At 45.8% G+C, this 24,733-nt stretch overlaps 1 protein-coding gene across 1 annotated transcript in view; it reads right to left on the bottom strand.

The window, feature by feature from the left end:
* Positions 1-24,733, bottom strand: part of LOC135049798 (cyclin-dependent kinase inhibitor 1-like) — a 47,754-nt gene that overhangs the window by 5,799 nt on the left and 17,222 nt on the right. The window contains exon 2 of the mRNA XM_063955673.1: positions 498-758. Coding sequence (XP_063811743.1) covers positions 498-758 — 261 coding nt within the window. The remainder of the gene's footprint in view (positions 1-497; positions 759-24,733) is intronic.

Raw genomic sequence — 24,733 nt, 5'->3', positions numbered from 1 at the left:
TTTACACCATAATATACCTCTACTGCAGAGATTTTCAACCTTTTACAACTCGCGGCACACTGAACAAGATCTAAATATTGCCAAGGCACACTCAAATATATTGGTGATGCATGGTGCAGTTGTGTCATGTCACAGCTTCTCCATAGGTAAAGCCTGAGCCACATCTGAGAAAGCCAGAAGAGTGCCCGGGCCCAAAATTAGAACTGACTCTGCAACCACTAAACCCAACAGTATTGATCGTTCCAGGGCCTCAGTAGCGCAAAACACGGGCGGCCCTGGCTCTGGTTCTATGGCGGCACACCTGGAGACTGCTCAGAGCACACTAGTCTGCCACGGCAGTGGTTGAAAAACACTGCTCTACTGCATAAACTTTATTGATCATTACATTGAACATAAACTCAGTTCTTAATGGACTATATTTTTTATTTAAAGCAAAGCTAGCTGGAAACTCTGTAGGCCTTCCCCTGCAAAAAACACTGTAGAATATTTTGAATTACCTGTAATAAGTTTTTGTTTTCGTTTGCGACCATTAGTATCTGGGAATTCAACTTTCTCCCATTTAAATTCACCTTCCAGTGGAACCTCATTGACAAAATCAAAGTTCCATCTGCGTTTGGCCTCTTCCACAGACTCACTTATCGCTGCTTTATAGTCCATTTTAAGGCGTTCATGATCCACAGGTCCAAAAAGGTTCCGACAAACCTCTCTGCTGACGCGGTCATTGGACTTCAGGATGGCACTGGCGCAACGCATGTTTTCTATGAAATAATAAACCTGAGAGTTAAATCAAGAAATAAAAATGACATGTATAAAAATAAATTTTCACTGATTATTGAACAATAATAAAAGCCTAATAACACTGGGCGATATTACTGAAAGATATGAACGATCTCGTTCATTAATGAATGAGATACCGTTCATATCTTTCAGTGTGGAGGCACCAGCGATGAACGCTCGTTCATCACTGGTGCCCCGTCGCTTGTGCATGCAGGCCAATATGGACGATCTCGTCCATATTTGCCTGTACTGCTATGGAGCCGGGTGACGCGGGGAGTGCAGAAACTTCACTGCCCCGTCACTGTTCCCCCCACCACCAGGTCGCCCGTCAGCCATATCCGCCGTCGGGCAGCTCGGCGGTGGATCGCATAGTGTGTAGGGCCCTTAAGTATAGCATACAATATATGATCCAATTACAATACAGAATTGTATTGATTAAGATTTAAAAAACTAGGCATCATGGGGCTCATGTGTAGGACACGTGAAAGAGCACATGTCTAAGCATGTGTATATTGTGGGCTGGCCAAATCTCCATCACTATTCAGGTTCACGTCAGGAGTGATAAGTGTGTACATTTATGCGTCACAATAGCTGATAGGAAGTGCAGGGATTGAGATAGTAAAGGGATGTGGCTTGACAGTGTTAGCAGTAAATGTGAAAGACAAATAACCCTATTTATACACAATAAAATAATGGAATTAAGTGTCAGCTATGCAAGCAAGGGCGGTTAAAGAGAGGTGGGGGTCTCCGTAGGGCCCCCTCCTCTCTTGTGGCGTAATTGCGAGTATACTCTGGAACTGCTCCAGAGTCTACTGCTCATGTGCACACTAGGCACAGGTGTAGTAGGGTATGCCGGCGACCAGCATACTGGCGCTGGAAGCCCGACCGCCGGCATACTGACAGCGTGGCGAGTGCAAATGAGCCCCTTGCGGGCTCGCTGCGCTCGCCATGCTGCGAGTACGGTGGCGTGCCATGCTATTTATTCTCCCTCCAGGGGGGTCGTGGACCCCCAAGAGGGAGAAAAAGTGTCGGTATGCCGGCTGTCGGGATTCCAGCGCCGGTATACTGTGCGCCGGGATCCCGACAGCCGGCAACCTGAAGACCACCCCTAGGCACATTCAGATGTGGTTGTAGTTACGCCCTGATGCAAAAAGAACAGATTATTGGTACTTTGAGCATGTGCAGGACCCGTTCTGCGTGTGTGTGTGAATGGGTCCTGTGACACACAACTCAGTCCAGCATCAGGCTGTCAGTGATTGACAGTCTGAGGACGTTTGGCGGCGGGGAGGAGGTGGCGACGACCTTCGTTTGTAAAAACAGCGGTGTTACTGCCATTTGAGGGATGGAAAAGGCCAGGGATCTCTGTGTTTGCATTAACATTTCCTGGCCTCTGCACCAGGTGATTTGCATGGCACCATGGGTGCTGTAAGCCGTCCAATGGTGAGTCAGTGATCTGACACCTGCATCCTAGGACGCAGGTCGGATCATTACTGCAGCAGGAAGCCTCTACTTGTAATAGACGCCTCCTGCTGCATCACCATACAGCGCTATCACTGCCGCTCCCAAGGAAGCAGCAGTAATAGCAACTCCAACCACATCTGAATGAGCCCTACTATGTTCCCAGTGATTTCTCTACGGTGCATGCACAAATCCTTGGGAAAATGGCAGTGAGCGCAGTGATTTCTGCAGCGGCTCCAGACTATAGACAAGTGAGTATAAAGTATGGGAGCAGGGGGTGCAGTGTGGACCTCCCTGGACCAGGTACCCTGCACCCATTCTAGATACGTTGCTATAAACAAGATAAAATAGTGTATTGACAGTATTGATCTACTCATGGAAATAAAATTTGTTGAACAATCCTGTTAAGGTTACATATACCCATCAGTACACACACATTTTCCCGCTGATAAAACATGTATGTGCCAATAAAGTTAGTCACTGAGGAATACTCTGTGCAAAGAGAGAAGGAAAACAAATGTGATATAAATAGTTTTGTTTGCTTGTATCATATTACTACTGTTCCCACCCAGTACAGTCCCATGCTGACATCATTGCACAGTGAGTCAGGCATGTCCCAACCCGCTCAAACATGCACCTTGCCCTTGAACTAGAAGGAACATGTCAGTACAAGTACAAACCTCAGCTCTTGTGTCCAGAGTTAGGTGCCTGTTTATCTGCTGTGGTTAGCACAATTTGTTTTATATTTGTTTTTTTGGCAAACAATTATTTTCCAGACAGCAGAGGGGTACTATTCTGGCCTAGAGATACGGACTCAGATCAGAAAGGGTTAAACTGCTTTACTGGGCCAGTCTCTGTATACATGTCAGTGACAGATTTGGGGTTTTAGTTTCACTAATAAAAAAATATATATTTAAAAAACCAAAATGGAAAAAATATTTAGAAACTTTAAACAATACAAAGACTAAAGGTGTGTACCCACGGTGAGATCCTTGCTATGCCCGATTTTGACTATGCGATTTCCCTTGAACTCCACTCCCCCAAAGCCCAGATAGCACAGATTGTACAGATTTTGACTATCTGTGCTTGAGATTTTGTCTATGTACGATTTTGACAAAGTGCCAATTTTGACTATACTTTGTACTAGATTGTACACTAGATAGTCAAGATTGACTTGCCTGCACATTCTAGCCTTACGATACCGACCCCACGGGAGCGCGCATCGGCATCGAATCTGTATCGCAAGCTGCCTAACACCTTGAGATATGCACTTTTCATAAGATTATATAGTCAAAATCTTACAGATTTATCTGATCATCTAAATGGGACTGTTTAGACCTCCAAATAATTGCAACAATTCAATTGTTGTTTGGGCGCACATGGATATTTCACCCAAAACAGAAAGGGTTTAGCTTAGTAAAATGGCTAAACCAATCTAAAGTTTGGACGCCCAAAGTGCCGTGTTTGCACACATTTTTTTTCACACCTCAGGAAGCTGTGAGAGAAAAAAAAAGTGTCCTCCGCAGCTAATTGGCACCCGAACGGCAAAAAAACGGAATTGCTACCGTCAGGTGCCATCTAGTGGCAGCCACGAAAACAACAACTGAATTTACCCAATGGGTGATATTCAATTGTTATCACGCCACTAGATGGCGCCCAAACAGAGCTATTCAATTGTAGCTATGTTTGTGCATGATGGCGTGCCTGCAATTCAGCTCGCACCCCCAGGGGGTGACCAGCTGAAATGCGCAAAAAATTACTCGCTTGGTTGCCCAAATGGCACTTTTCGCAATCGCATCCAGCACTTTGGTCGGCTTTAGCTGCTTTACGCAGCTAAACCTGACTTCTATGGGCGCGATTAGCGCGAAAGCCAGATATACTTGAATATCGCCCTTTACATAATCAATTGAATACCGTCCAATGTGTCTGTGTAATGCAACCATTATGCTAATATAGAATTAGGCTCTAGAACCAAACCTTTCAATAAACTAGGATGGGCACCAAGCCATAAAAAAGCAACTTTACATATAAATACAGGGAATGTTTTTCTCAAAAACTCTAAATACACAACTGTAAATGTGGATGCACAGGACACATCCGGCCAATGTATGAGGGTCAATGTCTAATATGGGGACACATAAAGGTGGCCAAAAATAGACAAGACCCAGTTATTCGGCCACTTCAGTGCGGCTGGACCATTTCTGGCATAACTGAGGCCTGTTTCCCTAGTCACCTTTTAATAAGACTTGACAACAACAATCATTAGATTGTGTGGGTGTAGCATACGAGTTAAGACAACATGGCCTGAATGTCTTCAGGGTCTAAAAGTCGAAATGCAACATGTAGACACTCTATGTTGGAACTGATATAATGTCAACATATTCAACATAAGCATTATGCATGTAGATGTAAGGACCATACTAACTAACCCTGACCACAGCCTAACCCAACCCCTAACCCAAACGATATCACTGCTGACATGTTGAAAATGTAAAAAGGTAGTCGACATTCTGAATGCTGAGTTTCAGAACCATTCAACATTACAGTGTCAACATTGTGAATGTCAACTATATGACTGCATACCCACAGCCTTACTGGACCATGTACAGTGCTGTTAATTTTACTTTCTAGAACAGTACCCTAGTTAATTTTCTGATCCACAGTAGTGCCTTAGTTAGTGTTATGCCCCATAGTGCCCCTGTTCATATTCTGATCCATAGTAGTGCCTTAGTTAGTGTTATGCCCCATAGTGCCCCTGTTCATATTCTGATCCTTAGTAGTGCCTTGGTGTTATGCCCCATAGTGCCCCTGTTCATATTCTGATCCATAGTAGTGCCTTAGTTAGTGTTATGCCCCATAGTGCCCCTGTTCATATTCTGATCCATAGTAGTGCCTTAGTTAGTGTTATGCCCCATAGTGCCCCTGTTCATATTCTGATCTATAGTAGTGCCTTAGTTAGTGTTATGCCCCATAGTGCCCCTGTTCATATTCTGATCCATAGTAGTGCCTTAGTTAGTGTTATGCCCCATAGTGCCCCTGTTCATATTCTGATCCATAGTAGTGCCTTGGTGTTATGCCCCATAGTGCCCCTGTTCATATTCTGATCCATAGTAGTGCCTTGGTGTTATACCCCATAGTGCCCCTGTTCATATTCTGATCCATAGTAGTGCCTTAGTGTTATGCCCCATAGTGCCCCTGTTCATATTCTGATCCATAGTAGTGCCTTAGTGTTATGCCCCATAGTGCCCCTGTTCATATTCTGATCCATAGTAGTGCCTTGGTGTTATACCCCATAGTGCCCCTGTTCATATTCTGATCCATAGTAGTGCCTTAGTGTTATGCCCCATAGTGCCCCTGTTCATATTCTGATCCATAGTAGTGCCTTAGTGTTATGCCCCATAGTGCCCCTGTTCATATTCTGATCCATAGTAGTGCCTTAGTTAGTGTTATGCCCCATAGTGCCCCTGTTCATATTGTGATCCATAGTAGTGCCTTGGTGTTATGCCCCATAGTGCCCCTGTTCATATTCTGATCCATAGTAGTGCCTTAGTGTTATGCCCCATAGTGCCCCTGTTCATATTCTGATCCATAGTAGTGCCTTAGTTAGTGTTATGCCCCATAGTGCCCCTGTTCATATTCTGATCCATAGTAGTGCCTTAGTTAGTGTTATGCCCCATAGTGCCCCTGTTCATATTCTGATCCATAGTAGTGCCTTAGTTAGTGTTATGCCCCATAGTGCCCCTGTTCATATTCTGATCCTTAGTAGTGCCTTGGTGTTATGCCCCATAGTGCCCCTGTTCATATTCTGATCCATAGTAGTGCCTTAGTTAGTGTTATGCCCCATAGTGCCCCTGTTCATATTCTGATCCATAGTAGTGCCTTAGTTAGTGTTATGCCCCATAGTGCCCCTGTTCATATTCTGATCTATAGTAGTGCCTTAGTTAGTGTTATGCCCCATAGTGCCCCTGTTCATATTCTGATCCATAGTAGTGCCTTAGTGTTATGCCCCATAGTGCCCCTGTTCATATTCTGATCCATAGTAGTGCCTTGGTGTTATGCCCCATAGTGCCCCTGTTCATATTCTGATCCATAGTAGTGCCTTGGTGTTATACCCCATAGTGCCCCTGTTCATATTCTGATCCATAGTAGTGCCTTAGTGTTATGCCCCATAGTGCCCCTGTTCATATTCTGATCCATAGTAGTGCCTTAGTGTTATGCCCCATAGTGCCCCTGTTCATATTCTGATCCATAGTAGTGCCTTAGTTAGTGTTATGCCCCATAGTGCCCCTGTTCATATTCTGATCCATAGTAGTGCCTTGGTGTTATGCCCCATAGTGCCCCTGTTCATATTCTGATCCATAGTAGTGCCTTAGTGTTATGCCCCATAGTGCCCCTGTTCATATTCTGATCCATAGTAGTGCCTTGGTGTTATGCCCCATAGTGCCCCTGTTCATATTCTGATCCATAGTAGTGCCTTGGTGTTATACCCCATAGTGCCCCTGTTCATATTCTGATCAATAGTAGTGCCTTAGTGTTATGCCCCATAGTGCCCCTGTTCATATTCTGATCCATAGTAGTGCCTTAGTGTTATGCCCCATAGTGCTCCTGTTCATATTCTGATCCATAGTAGTGCCTTAGTTAGTGTTATGCCCCATAGTGCCCCTGTTCATATTCTGATCCATAGTAGTGCCTTAGTGTTATGCCCCATAGTGCCCCTGTTCATATTCTGATCCATAGTAGTGCCTTGGTGTTATGCCCCATAGTGCCCCTGTTCATATTCTGATCCATAGTAGTGCCTTAGTGTTATGCCCCATAGTGCCCCTGTTCATATTCTGATCCATAGTAGTGCCTTAGTGTTAAGCCCCATAGTGCCCCTGTTCATATTGTGATCCATAGTAGTGCCTTGGTGTTATGCCCCATAGTGCCCCTGTTCATATTCTGATCCATAGTAGTGCCTTAGTGTTATGCCCCATAGTGCCCCTGTTCATATTCTGATCCATAGTAGTGCATTAGTGTTATGCCCCATAGTGCCCCTATTCATATTCTGATCCATAGTAGTGCCTTAGTTAGTGTTATGCCCCATAGTGCCCCTGTTCATATTCTGATCCATAGTAGTGCCTTAGTTAGTGTTATGCCCCATAGTGCCCCTGTTCATATTCTGATCCATAGTAGTGCCTTAGTTAGTGTTATGCCCCATAGTGCCCCTGTTCATATTCTGATCCATAGTAGTGCCTTAGTTAGTGTTATGCCCCATAGTGCCCCTGTTCATATTCTGATCCATAGTAGTGCCTTAGTTAGTGTTATGCCCCATAGTGCCCCTGTTCATATTCTGATCCATAGTAGTGCCTTAGTTAGTGTTATGCCCCATAGTGCCCCTGTTCATATTCTGATCTATAGTAGTGCCTTAGTTAGTGTTATGCCCCATAGTGCCCCTGTTCATATTCTGATCCATAGTAGTGCCTTAGTTAGTGTTATGCCCCATAGTGCCCCTGTTCATATTCTGATCCATAGTAGTGCCTTGGTGTTATGCCCCATAGTGCCCCTGTTCATATTCTGATCCATAGTAGTGCCTTGGTGTTATACCCCATAGTGCCCCTGTTCATATTCTGATCCATAGTAGTGCCTTAGTGTTATGCCCCATAGTGCCCCTGTTCATATTCTGATCCATAGTAGTGCCTTAGTGTTATGCCCCATAGTGCTCCTGTTCATATTCTGATCCATAGTAGTGCCTTAGTTAGTGTTATGCCCCATAGTGCCCCTGTTCATATTCTGATCCATAGTAGTGCCTTAGTGTTATGCCCCATAGTGCCCCTGTTCATATTCTGATCCATAGTAGTGCCTTGGTGTTATGCCCCATAGTGCCCCTGTTCATATTCTGATCCATAGTAGTGCCTTAGTGTTATGCCCCATAGTGCCCCTGTTCATATTCTGATCCATAGTAGTGCCTTAGTGTTAAGCCCCATAGTGCCCCTGTTCATATTGTGATCCATAGTAGTGCCTTGGTGTTATGCCCCATAGTGCCCCTGTTCATATTCTGATCCATAGTAGTGCCTTAGTGTTATGCCCCATAGTGCCCCTGTTCATATTCTGATCCATAGTAGTGCCTTAGTTAGTGTTATGCCCCATAGTGCCCCTGTTCATATTCTGATCCATAGTAGTGCCTTAGTGTTATGCCCCATAGTGCCCCTGTTCATATTCTGATCCATAGTAGTGCCTTGGTGTTATGCCCCATAGTGCCCCTGTTCATATTCTGATCCATAGTAGTGCCTTAGTGTTATGCCCCATAGTGCCCCTGTTCATATTCTGATCCATAGTAGTGCCTTAGTGTTAAGCCCCATAGTGCCCCTGTTCATATTGTGATCCATAGTAGTGCCTTGGTGTTATGCCCCATAGTGCCCCTGTTCATATTCTGATCCATAGTAGTGCCTTAGTGTTATGCCCCATAGTGCCCCTGTTCATATTCTGATCCATAGTAGTGCATTAGTGTTATGCCCCATAGTGCCCCTATTCATATTCTGATCCATAGTAGTGCCTTAGTTAGTGTTATGCCCCATAGTGCCCCTGTTCATATTCTGATCCATAGTAGTGCCTTAGTTAGTGTTATGCCCCATAGTGCCCCTGTTCATATTCTGATCCATAGTAGTGCCTTAGTTAGTGTTATGCCCCATAGTGCCCCTGTTCATATTCTGATCCATAGTAGTGCCTTAGTTAGTGTTATGCCCCATAGTGCCCCTGTTCATATTCTGATCCATAGTAGTGCCTTAGTTAGTGTTATGCCCCATAGTGCCCCTGTTCATATTCTGATCCATAGTAGTGCCTTAGTTAGTGTTATGCCCCATAGTGCCCCTGTTCATATTCTGATCTATAGTAGTGCCTTAGTTAGTGTTATGCCCCATAGTGCCCCTGTTCATATTCTGATCCATAGTAGTGCCTTAGTTAGTGTTATGCCCCATAGTGCCCCTGTTCATATTCTGATCCATAGTAGTGCCTTGGTGTTATGCCCCATAGTGCCCCTGTTCATATTCTGATCCATAGTAGTGCCTTGGTGTTATACCCCATAGTGCCCCTGTTCATATTCTGATCCATAGTAGTGCCTTAGTGTTATGCCCCATAGTGCCCCTGTTCATATTCTGATCCATAGTAGTGCCTTAGTGTTATGCCCCATAGTGCTCCTGTTCATATTCTGATCCATAGTAGTGCCTTAGTTAGTGTTATGCCCCATAGTGCCCCTGTTCATATTCTGATCCATAGTAGTGCCTTAGTGTTATGCCCCATAGTGCCCCTGTTCATATTCTGATCCATAGTAGTGCCTTGGTGTTATGCCCCATAGTGCCCCTGTTCATATTCTGATCCATAGTAGTGCCTTAGTGTTATGCCCCATAGTGCCCCTGTTCATATTCTGATCCATAGTAGTGCCTTAGTGTTAAGCCCCATAGTGCCCCTGTTCATATTGTGATCCATAGTAGTGCCTTGGTGTTATGCCCCATAGTGCCCCTGTTCATATTCTGATCCATAGTAGTGCCTTAGTGTTATGCCCCATAGTGCCCCTGTTCATATTCTGATCCATAGTAGTGCCTTAGTTAGTGTTATGCCCCATAGTGCCCCTGTTCATATTCTGATCCATAGTAGTGCCTTAGTTAGTGTTATGCCCCATAGTGCCCCTGTTCATATTCTGATCCATAGTAGTGCCTTAGTTAGTGTTATGCCCCATAGTGCCCCTGTTCATATTCTGATCTATAGTAGTGCCTTAGTTAGTGTTATGCCCCATAGTGCCCCTGTTCATATTCTGATCCATAGTAGTGCCTTGGTGTTATGCCCCATAGTGCCCCTGTTCATATTCTGATCCATAGTAGTGCCTTGGTGTTATACCCCATAGTGCCCCTGTTCATATTCTGATCCATAGTAGTGCCTTAGTGTTATGCCCCATAGTGCCCCTGTTCATATTCTGATCCATAGTAGTGCCTTAGTGTTATGCCCCATAGTGCTCCTGTTCATATTCTGATCCATAGTAGTGCCTTAGTTAGTGTTATGCCCCATAGTGCCCCTGTTCATATTCTGATCCATAGTAGTGCCTTAGTGTTATGCCCCATAGTGCCCCTGTTCATATTCTGATCCATAGTAGTGCCTTGGTGTTATGCCCCATAGTGCCCCTGTTCATATTCTGATCCATAGTAGTGCCTTAGTGTTATGCCCCATAGTGCCCCTGTTCATATTCTGATCCATAGTAGTGCCTTAGTGTTAAGCCCCATAGTGCCCCTGTTCATATTGTGATCCATAGTAGTGCCTTGGTGTTATGCCCCATAGTGCCCCTGTTCATATTCTGATCCATAGTAGTGCCTTAGTGTTATGCCCCATAGTGCCCCTGTTCATATTCTGATCCATAGTAGTGCATTAGTGTTATGCCCCATAGTGCCCCTATTCATATTCTGATCCATAGTAGTGCCTTGGTGTTATGCCCCATAGTGCCCCTGTTCATATTCTGATCCATAGTAGTGTCTTAGTGTTATGCCTTATAGTGCCCCTGTTCATATTCTGATCCATAGTAGTGCCTTAGTGTTATGCCCCATAGTGCCCCTGTTCATATTCTGATCCATAGTAGTGCCTTAGTGTTATGCCCCATAGTGCCCCTGTTCATATTCTGATCCATAGTAGTGCCTTAGTGTTAAGCCCCATAGTGCCCCTGTTCATATTCTGATCCATAGTAGTGCCTTGGTGTTACGCCCCATAGTGCCCCTGTTCATATTCTGATCCATAGTAGTGCCTTAGTGTTATGCCCCATAGTGCCCCTGTTCATATTGTGATCCATAGTAGTGCCTTAGTGTTATGCCCCATAGTGCCCCTGTTCATATTGTGATCCATAGTAGTGCCTTAGTGTTATGCCCCATAGTGCCCCTATTCATATTCTGATCCATAGTAGTGCCTTGGTGTTATGCCCCATAGTGCCCCTGTTCATATTCTGATCCATAGTAGTGTCTTAGTGTTATGCCTTATAGTGCCCCTGTTCATATTCTGATCCATAGTAGTGCCTTAGTGTTATGCCCCATAGTGCCCCTATTCATATTCTGATCCATAGTAGTGCCTTAGTGTTATGCCCCATAGTGCCCCTGTTCATATTCTGATCCATAGTAGTGCCTTAGTGTTATGCCCCATAGTGCCCCTGATCATATTCTGATCCATAGTAGTGCCTTAGTGTTATGCCCCATAGTGCCCCAGTTCATATTCTGATCCATAGTAGTGCCTTAGTGTTATGCCCCATAGTGCCCCTGTTCATATTCTGATCCATAGTAGTGCCTTAGTGTTATGCCCCATAGTGCCCCTGTTCATATTCTGATCCATAGTAGTGCCTTAGTGTTATGCCCCATAGTGCCCCTGTTCATATTCTGATCCATAGTAGTGCCTTAGTGTTATGCCCCATAGTGCCCCTGTTCATATTCTGATCCATAGTAGTGCCTTAGTGTTATGCCCCATAGTGCCCCTGTTCATATTCTGATCCATAGTAGTGCCTTAGTGTTATGCCCCATAGTGCCCCTGTTCATATTCTGATCCATAGTAGTGCCTTAGTGTTATGCCCCATAGTGCCCCTGTTCATATTCTGATCCATAGTAGTGCCTTAGTTAGTGTTATGCCCCATAGTGCCCCTGTTCATATTCTGATCCATAGTAGTGCACTCCCTGCACCTATGGTAGCTATGCATGTACCCATTGTTGCTGGTATCCCAGTTCATGTGAGAATCAACAGAAAAATCTAGATATGCTGATTTAATTTTTTTTCAACAAACTGACCTGTGACATGACGTCATGATATGTTTGGCCTGATACCAACTGACTGCACGATCAGCATGTGGCAACTGTAATCTGTCCAGTTTAGCATTCTAAATATGTATCCAAACTAGCCACATATATGAGCATTCAGCAAATTGTTACCAACAGCTAGATCCCCACATTTATGGCTAGTTTAACAAAACTACACAACTATTGTAACTGCCAACACACCACCACCATGTCGCATCCAGTAAACAATGTCATGATTTAGTTGTACTGTATTATAAATACCATTATGTACAGTGCAGGGAACTTCGATGATCCTACCTGCAATGACAATGCCAGAACCAGAAAGCAGGTTGTTGGGCACCAGGCCGCTATATGGGTAGCCAGGTACCTCTCCAAGCATTTCAGAAACTGGGAAGTAACTCTGTCGCCATGCTGCCCCATTAGCCTTGCGCCCTTGGAGGTGGCCCCACGGTAGTACTCACTGCCATCAGTATTATGTATTAGAAATACTCCCTGTCAATAAATATAACTTATACAGCGAATAACACACAAACATAAAGAGGCTGATTTAAAGTTGCACATAAAGTGTCCACAATTGTGGCCTCTTACCACAATCAAAAATAAATGCAGATCTATGCTTGTATTCAGAGTTGGCCGCATCTATGCGACCATGCCACCATCATCATAAGCAGCATGCATACATGTGCACCAGCCCGATCTCTGCATGCGCTCACCTCTGAATAGACAGCGATTCCGTCAACACGCCTATAGCACACCCATGGAATGCTTATTATCCTATTTGCAAATACTGTATGTAGCTTCTGCCCCATACTCTCAATTCAGACAAAAGTGGAGATCCAACTAAGAGGCCCCTTATCAATGAGTTTTTGCTGATTTTAAACTTATTGCGTATATGATAAATGGTGTTCCAGCCAATCAGCTTCTAACTGTCATGTGTTTGAAAAGTGAAAGTTGGAAGCTAATTGGCTGGAGCACCATTTGTTATACGTAAAGACATTTAAATAACTAAAACTTGTTGATAAATGGGCCACTTAGACCCATGCAACTCAGAATCACCCATAATAGCTCCAAGCTTTGTAGGCAGCATGCTTGGTTTTGCTAAAAATTGTGTAGTCCGTACACAGACAGAATTGCAGGCAACTCTGATCCACGTACATAATGAGCATTGCATCCTGCAGTTAGAAAAATAGAAGTAGTTCAATTTTAAATAAAAGACGGTAAAAATAAGAATTTACTTACCGATAATTCTATTTCTCATAGTCCGTAGTGGATGCTGGGGACTCCGAAAGGACCATGGGGAACAGCGGCTCCGCAGGAGACTGGGCACAAAGTAAAAGCTTTAGGACTAGCTGGTGTGCACTGGCTCCTCCCCCTATGACCCTCCTCCAAGCCTCAGTTAGGATACTGTGCCCGGACGAGCGTACACAATAAGGAAGGATTTTGAATCCCGGGTAAGACTCATACCAGCCACACCAATCACACCGTACAACTTGTGATCTGAACCCAGTTAACAGCATGATAACAGAAGGAGCCTCTGAAAAGATGGCTCACAACAACAATAACCCGATTTTTGTAACAATAACTATGTACAAGTAATGCAGACAATCCGCACTTGGGATGGGCGCCCAGCATCCACTACGGACTATGAGAAATAGAATTATCGGTAAGTAAATTCTTATTTTCTCTAACGTCCTAGTGGATGCTGGGGACTCCGAAAGGACCATGGGGATTATACCAAAGCTCCCAAACGGGCGGGAGAGTGCGGATGACTCTGCAGCACCGAATGAGAGAACTCCAGGTCCTCCTCAGCCAGGGTATCAAATTTGTAGAATTTAGCAAACGTGTTTGCCCCTGACCAAGTAGCTGCTCGGCAAAGTTGTAAAGCCGAGACCCCTCGGGCAGCCGCCCAAGATGAGCCCACTTTCCGTGTGGAATGGGCTTTTACAGATTTTGGCTGTGGCAGGCCTGCCACAGAACGTGCAAGCTGAATTGTACTACAAATCCAACGAGCAATCGTCTGCTTAGAAGCAGGAGCACCCAGCTTGCTGGGTGCATACAGGATAAACAGCTAATCAGATTTTCTGACTCCAGCCGTCCTGGAAACATATATTTTCAGGGCCCTGACTACGTCCAGCAACTTGGAATCCTCCAAGTCCCTAGTAGCCGCAGGCACCACAATAGGCTGGTTTAAGTGAAATGCTGAAACCACCTTAGGAAGAAATTGAGGACGAGTCCTCAATTCTGCCCTGTCCGTATGAAAAATTAGGTAAGGGCTTTTATAGGATAAAGCCGCCAATTCTGAGACACGCCTGGCTGAAGCCAGGGCTAACAGCATTACCACTTTCCATGTGAGATATTTTAAGTCCACAGTGGTGAGTGGTTCAAACCAATGTGATTTTAGGAATCCCAAAACTACATTGAGATCCCAAGGTGCCACTGGAGGCACAAAAGGAGGCTGTATATGCAGTACTCCCTTGACAAACGTCTGAACTTCAGGAACAGAAGCCAGTTCTTTTTGGAAGAATATTGACAGGGCCGAAATTTGAACCTTAATGGACCCTAATTTGAGGCCCATAGACAGTCCTGTTTGCAGGAAATGCAGGAAACGACCCAGTTGAAATTCCTCTGTAGGGGCCTTCCTGGCCTCGCACCACGCAACATATTTACGCCAAATACGGTGATAATGTTGTATGGTTACATCCTTCCTGGCTTTGATCAGGGTAGGGATGACTTCATCCGGAATGCCTTTTTCCTTCAGGATCCGGCGTTCAACCGCCATGCCGTCAAACGCAGCCGCGGTAAGTCTTGGAACAGACATGGTCCCTGCTGGAGCAGGTCCTTTCTTAGAGGTAGAGGCCACGGGTCTTCCGTGAGCATCTCTTGAATTTCCGGGTACCAAGTCCTTCTTGGCCAATCCGGAGCCACGAGTATAGTCTTTACTCCTCTCCTTCTTATGATTCTCAGTACTTTTGGTATGAGAGGAAGAGGAGGGAACACATACACTGACTGGTACACCCACGGTGTTACCAGAGCGTCCACAGCTATTGCCTGAGGGTCCCTTGACCTGGCGCAATATCTGTCCAGTTTTTTGTTGAGGCGGGACGCCATCATGTCCACCTTTGGTTTTTCCCAACGGTTCACAATCATGTGGAAGACTTCTGGGTGAAGTCCCCACTCCCCCGGGTGAAGATCGTGTCTGCTGAGGAAGTCTGCTTCCCAGTTGTCCACTCCCGGAATGAACACTGCTGACAGTGCTATCACATGATTCTCCGCCCAGCGAAGAATCCTTGCCACTTCCATCATTGCCCTCCTGCTTCTTGTGCCGCCCTGTCTGTTTACGTGGGCGACTGCCGTGATGTTGTCCGACTGGATCAACACCGGCTGACCCTGAAGCAGAGGTCTTGCCTGACTTAGGGCATTGTAAATGGCCCTTAGTTCCAGGATATTTATGTGAAGTGACGTTTCCATGCTTGACCACAAGCCCTGGAAATTTCTTCCCTGTGTGACTGCTCCCCAGCCTCTCAGGCTGGCATCCGTGGTCACCAGGACCCAATCCTGAATGCCGAATCTGCGGCCCTCTAGGAGATGAGCACTCTGTAACCACCACAGGAGAGACACCCTTGTCCTTGGAGACAGGGTTATCCGCTGATGCATTTGAAGATGCGATCCGGACCATTTGTCCAGCAGATCCCACTGAAAAGTTCTTGCGTGGAATCTGCCGAATGGAATCGCTTCGTAAGAAGCCACCATCTTTCCCAGGACCCTTGTGCATTGATGTACTGACACTTGGCCTGGTCTTAGGAGGTTCCTGACTAGGTCGGATAACTCCTTGGCTTTCTCCTCCGGGAGAAACACCTTTTTCTGTACTGTGTCCAGAATCATCCCTAGGAACAGCAGACGTGTCGTCGGAATCAGCTGTGATTTTGGAATATTTAGAATCCATCCGTGCTGTCGTAGTACTACTTGAGATAGTGCTACTCCGACCTCTAACTGTTCTCTGGACCTTGCCCTTATCAGGAGATCATCCAAGTAAGGGATAATTAAGACGCCTTTTCTTCGAAGAAGAATCATCATTTCGGCCATTACCTTGGTAAAGACCCGGGGTGCCGTGGACAATCCAAACGGCAGCGTCTGAAACTGATAGTGACAGTTCTGTACCACAAACCTGAGGTACCCTTGGTGAGAAGGGCAAATTGGGACATGGAGGTAAGCATCCTTGATGTCCAGAGACACCATATAGTCCCCTTCATCCAGGTTCGCTATCACTGCTCTGAGTGACTCCATCTTGAACTTGAACCTTTTTATGTAAGTGTTCAAGGATTTCAGATTTAAAATGGGTCTCACCGAGCCGTCCGGCTTCGGTACCACAAACAGCGTGGAATAATACCCCTTTCCCTGTTGTAGGAGGGGTACCTTGATTATCACCTGCTGGGAATACAGCTTGTGAATGGCTTCCAATACCGCCTCCCTGTCGGGGGGAGACGTTGGTAAAGCAGACTTCAGGAACCGGCGAGGGGGAGACGTCTCGAATTCCAATTTGTACCCCAGAGATACTACCTGCAGGATCCAGGGGTCCACTTGCGAGTGAGCCCACTGCGCGCTGAAATTCTTGAGACGGGCCCCCACCGTGCCTGAGTCCGCTTGTAAGGCCCCAGCGTCATGCTGAGGACTTGGCAGAAGCGGGGGAGGGCTTCTGTTCGTGGGAAGAGGCTGTTTGCTGCAGTCTTTTTCCCCTTCCTCTGCCCCGGGGCAGATATGAGTGGCCTTTTGCCCGCTTGCCCTTATGGGGACGAAAGGACTGAGCCTGAAAAGACGGTATCTTTTTCTGCTGCGAGGTGACTTGGGGTAAAAAGGTGGATTTTCCAGCCGTTGCCGTGGCCACCAGGTCCGATAGACCGACCCCAAATAACTCCTCCCCTTTATACGGCAATACTTCCATATGCCGTTTGGAATCCGCATCCCCTGACCACTGTCGCGTCCATAATCCTCTTCTGGCAGAAATGGATATCGCACTTACTCTTGATGCCAGAGTGCAAATATCCCTCTGTGCATCTCGCATATATAGAAATGCATCCTTTAAATGCTCTATAGTCAATAATATATTGTCCCTGTCCAGGGTATCAATATTTTCAGTCAGGGAATCCGACCAAGCCACCCCAGCACTGCACATCCAGGCTGAGGCGATTGCTGGTCGCAGTATAATACCAGTATGTGTGTATATACTTTTAAGGATATTTTCCAGCTTCCTATCAGCTGGTTCCTTGAGGGCGGCCGTATCAGGGGACGGTAACGCCACTTGTTTTGATAAGCGTGTGAGCGCCTTATCTACGCTAGGGGGTGTTTCCCAACGCGCCCTAACCTCTGGTGGGAAAGGGTATAATGCCAATAATTTTTTAGAAATTAGCAGTTTTTTATCGGGGGAAACCCACGCTTCATCACACACCTCATTTAATTCATCTGATTCAGGAAAAACTACGGGTAGTTTTTTCACACCCCACATAATACCCTTTTTTGTGGTACTTGTAGTATCAGAAATGTTCAAAACCTCCTTCATTGCCGTGATCATGTAACGTGTGGCCCTACTGGAAAATACGTTTGTTTCCTCACCGTCGACACTGGAGTCAGTGTCCGTATCGACCTGAGGTAACGGGCGTTTTATAGCCCCTGACGGTGTTTGAGACGCATGTACAGGTATTAACTGATTTGCCGGCTGTCTCATGTCGTCAACAGTCTTTTGTAAAGTTCCGACACTATCACGTAATTCTTTCCATAAGACCATCCAGTCAGGTGTCGACTCCCTAGGGGGTGACATCACTAACACAGGCAATTGCTCCGCCTCCACACCATTTTCCTCCTCATACATGTCGACACAGCGTACCGACACACAGCACACACACAGGGAATGCTCTGATAGAGGACAGGACCCCACTAGCCCTTTGGGGAGACAGAGGGAGAGTTTGCCAGCACACACCAGAGCGCTATATATATACAGGGATAACCTTATATAAGTGTTTTTCCCTAATATAGCTGCTGTATATATTAATATGCCAATTTAGTGCCCCCCCTCTCTTGTTTTACCCTGTTTCTGTTGTGCAGGACTGCAGGGGAGAGTCAGGGAGCCTTCCTCCAACGGAGCTGTGAGGAAAAAATGGCGCTTGTGTGCTGAGGAGATAGGCTCCGCCCCTTTTTCGGCGGCCTTTCTCCCGCTTTTTTGTGGAAAACTGGCAGGGGTTAAATACATCCATATAGCCCAGGAGCTATATGTGATGTATTTTTAGCCATTTAAGGTATTTTCATTGCGTCCCAGGGCGCCCCCCCCCCCCCAGCGCCCTGCACCCTCAGTGACCGGAGTGTGAAGTGTGCTGAGAGCAATGGCGCACAGCTGCGGTGCTGTGCGCTACCTTATTGAAGACAGGACGTCTTCTGCCGCCGATTTTCCGGACCTCTTCACTCTTCTGGCTCTGTAAGGGGGCCGGCGGCGCGGCTCCGGGACCCATCCATGGCTGGGCCTGTGATCGTCCCTCTGGAGCTAATGTCCAGTAACCTCCTGAGGAAACCGCTTACCACTAGAGCGGAGAAACGCGTAGAGGACGCTCCATTGTGCACCGTGTATGCTACAGTCAGCCTGGTTCCCTGCCACTCGTTTCCTCAGTGTGCAAACCTTTCAGTGCGTCTACCAGTTGTGAGGACCGAACGCCGTGACCGCCATATCCGGCAAGCCCTCCCGGGACATCCTGACCGCTGGGTCCAACACCGTTAAGTATCCATGCAGTGTCAGCTTGAAAAATACTAGCAATTTGGTGGAGAAATTTCCGTGACAGCCTGGTCTGGTAATTCCATCTTCTGCATTGTCTGTGTGATTATACTAAACGGATAATTGAACTGCTATAGAGCTCTAATCTGAATTATCATAAAACCATTCTATGCTCTCTAATCATCTGCGCACTTGGAGGACATAATTACAACTGAAAGGCAGATAAAAGGAACCCTGGATTGCTAATTAAGCTTTGACCGACAATTACCAGCTGATTTCTGTTGCTGTAGATCATGATTGGAATCTATCTTTGAACTTTTAAATACAGTTATGTGCACTTTTATGAGCTTATTGAAGCGTCAGCTTATATAGATACTCAATTGAGTTTTTACTATACTATGTGTGTTTAAATTGATATTAAATTTATGAATTGAATTTTAAACCAGCGCTCCTTATGTTTGTCTCTAGTTTATCAGAGATTTATATATTTATCAGTAGCCTAAGAAGCCCAATCCACTCTGCACGCAGGTGAGTTCGCTTCTTCTCCCCTTAGTCCCTCGATGCAGTGAGCCTGTTGCCAGCAGGTCTCACTGAAAATAAAAAAACCTATTTAAACTTTTACTCTAAGCAGCTCAGGAGAGCCACCTAGATTGCACCCTTCTCGTTCGGGCACAAAATCTTAACTGAGGCTTGGAGGAGGGTCATAGGGGGAGGAGCCAGTGCACACCAGCTAGTCCTAAAGCTTTTACTTTGTGCCCAGTCTCCTGCGGAGCCGCTGTTCCCCATGGTCCTTTCGGAGTCCCCAGCATCCACTAGGACGTTAGAGAAATTGAGAAAATTCCTCAAGACAAAGCTATGAAACGTGAGACAATATTTAAGCGCCAGAATTGAGTTATACATAAATGGTCCTGGATGTAATTAAAAAAATATTATTATTTTGTTAATTAAAACGTTTTTCTACAAAAATAAAAATGATTTTTTTTTTAGAGGTGAAACATTGGACAGGATATTGCTACAAATGGGAAAAGTGATAACACAAAGACATGGAATCTCATCTCTGTCAGAAGTCTTTTTCTTATTTACTTCTATAGTAACCAAAGCAGTTGGAAGCTATGGAAAACTCACACTAATGTCTATGATAAATCGGAATGTTCTGTACCATTAGTGATGTCATCTTCACAACATTGAGACACTTCTATTTCAATGTCCCTAGCTAAAGAAAATGAATTCTGACTATACACTTCTTCTATATCAACGTGTGTTTCTTTGTTTGTCTGAATGCAATAAACCCTGAAACCACTGATCCGATTGCAAAGTGGTTTTTACCACTGTGTAGGCTATTATCCCAGGCAGGTTTTAAAGCCCTTACACACAGGGAGATATCTCCCAGAGATGTGAGCCGAGTGATCTAGCACAGACCGCTTAGCACAAATCGCGATGTGTGCAGAGCGAGGGGGGGGGGGGGGGGGGGGGGCGAGGGAGGGCGCTCATTTCACCCAGCTGTGTAATGAGCGATGTGCTAGATTGTGCCTGCATGCTGGCCAATCTAGCACTGGCAAAAGCGCCGCACATCGCTATGGGGCATACACACGGAGACATCCGTGCTTAATTTCTAAGCTATCTAGTCATATTGATTAGAATTTAAGCACGGATCTCTCCCTGTGTACCCCTCTATAGGCTTAGTATTATCCCAATCAGTTGTCAGGGAGCTGTGGGGAGGTGTCCCATACATTGCTCTTGGAAAGTAGGCAGTGACAGGCACACGTGCCTCAACAGCAACCGATCAGAACATCACTGCACATGTGTACGGTGTACCATGACAGACTTCTTCGTAGGTAAGTGTGCAATGCATGATTTAAAATGTGAAAGAAACCTGTAAGTATATAGAATGTTGACGCTACAATATATACATAGAAGTTTAAATATAAATAAAATGAAACATACTTGGGACAATATTGTTCATAACTATTTGTCTTTTTACTTCAATGAAAATACATACTCATCAGCTCATAGCCCTGGCCAGGATTATGCTAAATGCCTTTGGTTATTACAGGTTGAGCTAGTGTGAGATAGTACACCTGCACCTCTTTCCCCTTGTATACTGTATCAAGTCTCAAGCAGAGTAGCACCTCATTACTTAATTATGGTGTGCAAACTAGGGCCCCCCTCCCTTCATTACTCTTCAGCGTATGTCTATGTTATTGTTTACAGTGGTTATACTATATAGAGTATCTCCATTGTGTAATGTTCCTCGATTGCTTATGAGCTACTGTATAACAACAGGTATAGGTGTTGCTTATATTTTCCCTGTTTCACTATGCACTAAGCAAGAAAGAGTTAGAGAATAGCTACTTATGTGTTAGCACTTACATTTGCATCTTATCCCTAAGATCTTTTATATATTAAATAACAGACGTGCTACCTAAACAGAGTTAGGGGGGCCTTAATTATTTAAGAGTGTAACCTTATTGTTAAGGATATGTTAAATGTAATAATAAAGTCCACAGAATCCAGGTCAATGACCGTTACGTAGCGATGAACCATTTTCCATAGAGATTATTTATTCCTAATTTTACAAGCCTAAAACAGCAGAAGACAAAATAAGATTTTACTTACCGATAAATCTATTTCTCGTAGTCCGTAGTGGATGCTGGGGACTCCGTCAGGACCATGGGGAATAGCGGCTCCGCAGGAGACAGGGCACAAAAGCAAGCTTTTAGGATCACATGGTGTGTACTGGCTCCTCCCCCTATGACCCTCCTCCAAGCCTCAGTTAGGTACTGTGCCCGGACGAGCGTACACAATAAGGAAGGATCTTGAATCCCGGGTAAGACCCAAACCAGCCACACCAATCACACCGTACAACTTGTGATCTGAACCCAGTTAACAGTATGATAACAATGAAGTAGCCTCTAAAAAAGATGGCTCACAACAATAATAACCCGATTTTTGTAACAATAACTATGTACAAGTAATGCAGACAATCCGCACTTGGGATGGGCGCCCAGCATCCACTACGGACTACGAGAAATAGATTTATCGGTAAGTAAAATCTTATTTTCTCTAACGTCCTAGTGGATGCTGGGGACTCCGTCAGGACCATGGGGATTATACCAAAGCTCCCAAACGGGCGGGAGAGTGCGGATGACTCTGCAGCACCGAATGAGAGAACTCCAGGTCCTCCTCAGCCAGGGTATCAAATTTGTAGAATTTTACAAACGTGTTCCCCCCTGACCACGTAGCTGCTCGGCAAAATTTTAAAGCCGAGACCCCCTCGGGCATCCGCCCAAGATGAGCCCACCTTCCTTGTGGAATGGGCATTGACAGATTTTGGCTGTGGCAGGCCTGCCACAGACTGTGCAAGCTGAATTGTACTACAAATCCAACGAGCAATAGTCTGCTTAGAAGCAGGAGCACCCATCTTTGGGGGTGCATACAATATAAACAGCAAGTCAGACTTTCTGACTCCAGCCGTCCTGGAAATATATATATATCTATTTTTAGGGCCCCGACAACGTCTAGCAACTTGGAGTCCTCCAAGTCCCTAGTAGCCGCAGGCACCACAATATGTTGTTTCAGGCGAAACGCTGACACCACCTTAGGAAGAAACTGGGGACGAGTCCGCAGTTCTGCCCTGTCCGAATGGAAAAACAAATATGAGCTTTTTTTAAGACAAAGCCCCCAATTCTGACAATCGCCTGGCCGAGGCCAGGGCCACAACATGGTCCCTTTCCATGTGAGATATTTCAAATCCACAGATTTGATCGGTTCAAACCAATATGATTTGAGGAATCCCAACACTACGTTGAGATCCCACGGTGCCACTGGAGGCACACAAGGGGCTGTATATGCAATACTCCCTTGACAAACGTCTGGACTTCAGGAATTGAAGCCAATTTTTTCTGGAAGAAAATCTACAGGGCCGAAACTTGAACCTTAATGGACCCCAATTTGAGGCTCATAGACACTCCTGTTTTCAGGAAGTGCAGAAATCGACCTAGTTGAAATTTTTTCGTGGGGCCTTCCTGGCCTCACCCACGCAACATATTTTCACCACATGTGGTGATAACGTTGTGCGGTCACCTCCTTCCTGGCTTTGACCAGGGTAGGTATGACCTCTTCCGGAATGCCTTTTCCCTTAGGATCCGGCGTTCAACCGCCATGCCGTCAAACGCAGTCGCGGTAAGTCTTGGAACAGACAAGGTCCCTGCTGGAGCAGGTCCTTTCTTAGAGGCAGATGCCACGGTTCCTCTTGGAACAGACATGGTTCTTGCTGAAAGCAAATCCCATCTTAGCTCCCGAGGCCATTAGTCCTCTGTGAGCATCTCTTGAAGTTCCGGGTACCAAGTCCCTCTTGGCCAATCCGGAGCCACGAGTATAGTTCTTACTCCTCTACGTCTTATAATTCTCAATACCTTGGTTATGAGAAGCAGAAGAGGGAACACATACACCGACTGTTACACCCACGGTGTTACCAGGACGTCCACAGCTATCGCCTGAAGGTCTCGTGACCTGGCGCAATACCTGTCCCGTTTTTTGTTCGGGCGGGACGCCATCATTTCCACCTTTGGTCTTTCCCAACGGTTCACAATCATGCGGAAAACTTCCCGATGAAGTTCCCACTCTCCCGGGTGGAGGTCGTGCCTGCTGAGGAAGTCTGCTTCCCAGTCGTCCACTCCCGGAATGAACACTGCTGACAGTGCTATCACATGATTTTCCGTCTAGCGAAAAATCCTTGCAGTTTTGACCACTGCCCTCCTGCTTCTTGTGCCGCCCTATCTGTTTACGTGGGCGACTGCCGTGATGTTATCCCACTGGATCAATACCGGCTGACCTTGAAGCAGAGGCCTTGCTAAGCTTATAGCATTACAAATTTGCTCTTAGCTCCAGTATATTTATGTGGAGAGAATTCTCCAGACTTGATCACACTCCCTGGAAATTTTTTCCCTGTGTGACTGCTCCCCAGCCTCTCAGGCTGGCCTCCGTGGTTACCAGCATCCAATCCTGAATGCCGAATCTGCGGCCCTCTAGAAGATGAGCACTCTGTAATCACCACAGGAGAGACACCCTTGTCCTTGGATATAGGGTTATCCGCTGATGCATCTGAAGATGCGATCCGGACCATTTGTCCAGCAGATCCCACTGAAGAGTTCTTGCGTGAAATCTGCCGAATGGAAGCGCTTCGTAATAAGCCACCATTTTTACCAGGACTCTTGTGCAATGATGCACTGACACTTTTCCTGGTTTTAGGAGGATCCCGATTAGCTCGGATAACTCCCTGGCTTTCTCCTCTGGGAGAAACACCCTTTTCCTGGACTGTGTCCAGAATCATCCCTAGGACCAGCAGACGTGTCGTCGGAACAACTGCGGTTTTGGAATATTTAGAATCCACCCGTGCTGTCGTAGCACTACTTGAGATAGTGCTACTCCGACCTCCAACTGTTCTCTGGACCTTGTTCTTATCAGGAGGTCGTCCATTTTCTTTGAAGACGAATCCTCATTTCGGTCATTACCTTGGTAAAGACCCGGGGTGCCTTGGACACTCCAACGGCATCGTCTGAAACTGATAGTGACAGTTCTGTACCACGAACCTGAGGTACCCTTGGTGAGAAAAGCAAATTTTGGGACATGGAGGTAAGCATCCCTGATGTCCCGGGACACCATATAGTCCCCCTGTTCCCAGTTCGCTATCACTGCTCTGAGTGACTCCATCTGGATTTGAACCCTTGTAAGTGTTCAAATTTTTCAGATTTAGAATCGGTCTCACCTAGCCTTCTGGCTTCAGTACCACCCTATAGTGTGGAACAATACCCCTTTCCTTGTTGTAGGAGGGGTAATTTTATTATCACCTGCTGGGAATACAGCTTGTGAATTGTTTTCAATACTGCCTCCCTGTCGGAGGGAGACATTGGTACAGCAGACTACAGGAACCTGCGAGGGGGGAAACGCCTCG

Source organism: Pseudophryne corroboree, chromosome 2, assembly GCF_028390025.1.
Source record: "Pseudophryne corroboree isolate aPseCor3 chromosome 2, aPseCor3.hap2, whole genome shotgun sequence".
Lineage (NCBI taxonomy): Eukaryota > Metazoa > Chordata > Amphibia > Anura > Myobatrachidae > Pseudophryne > Pseudophryne corroboree.
This window is presented reverse-complemented; position numbering and strand designations above follow the sequence as displayed.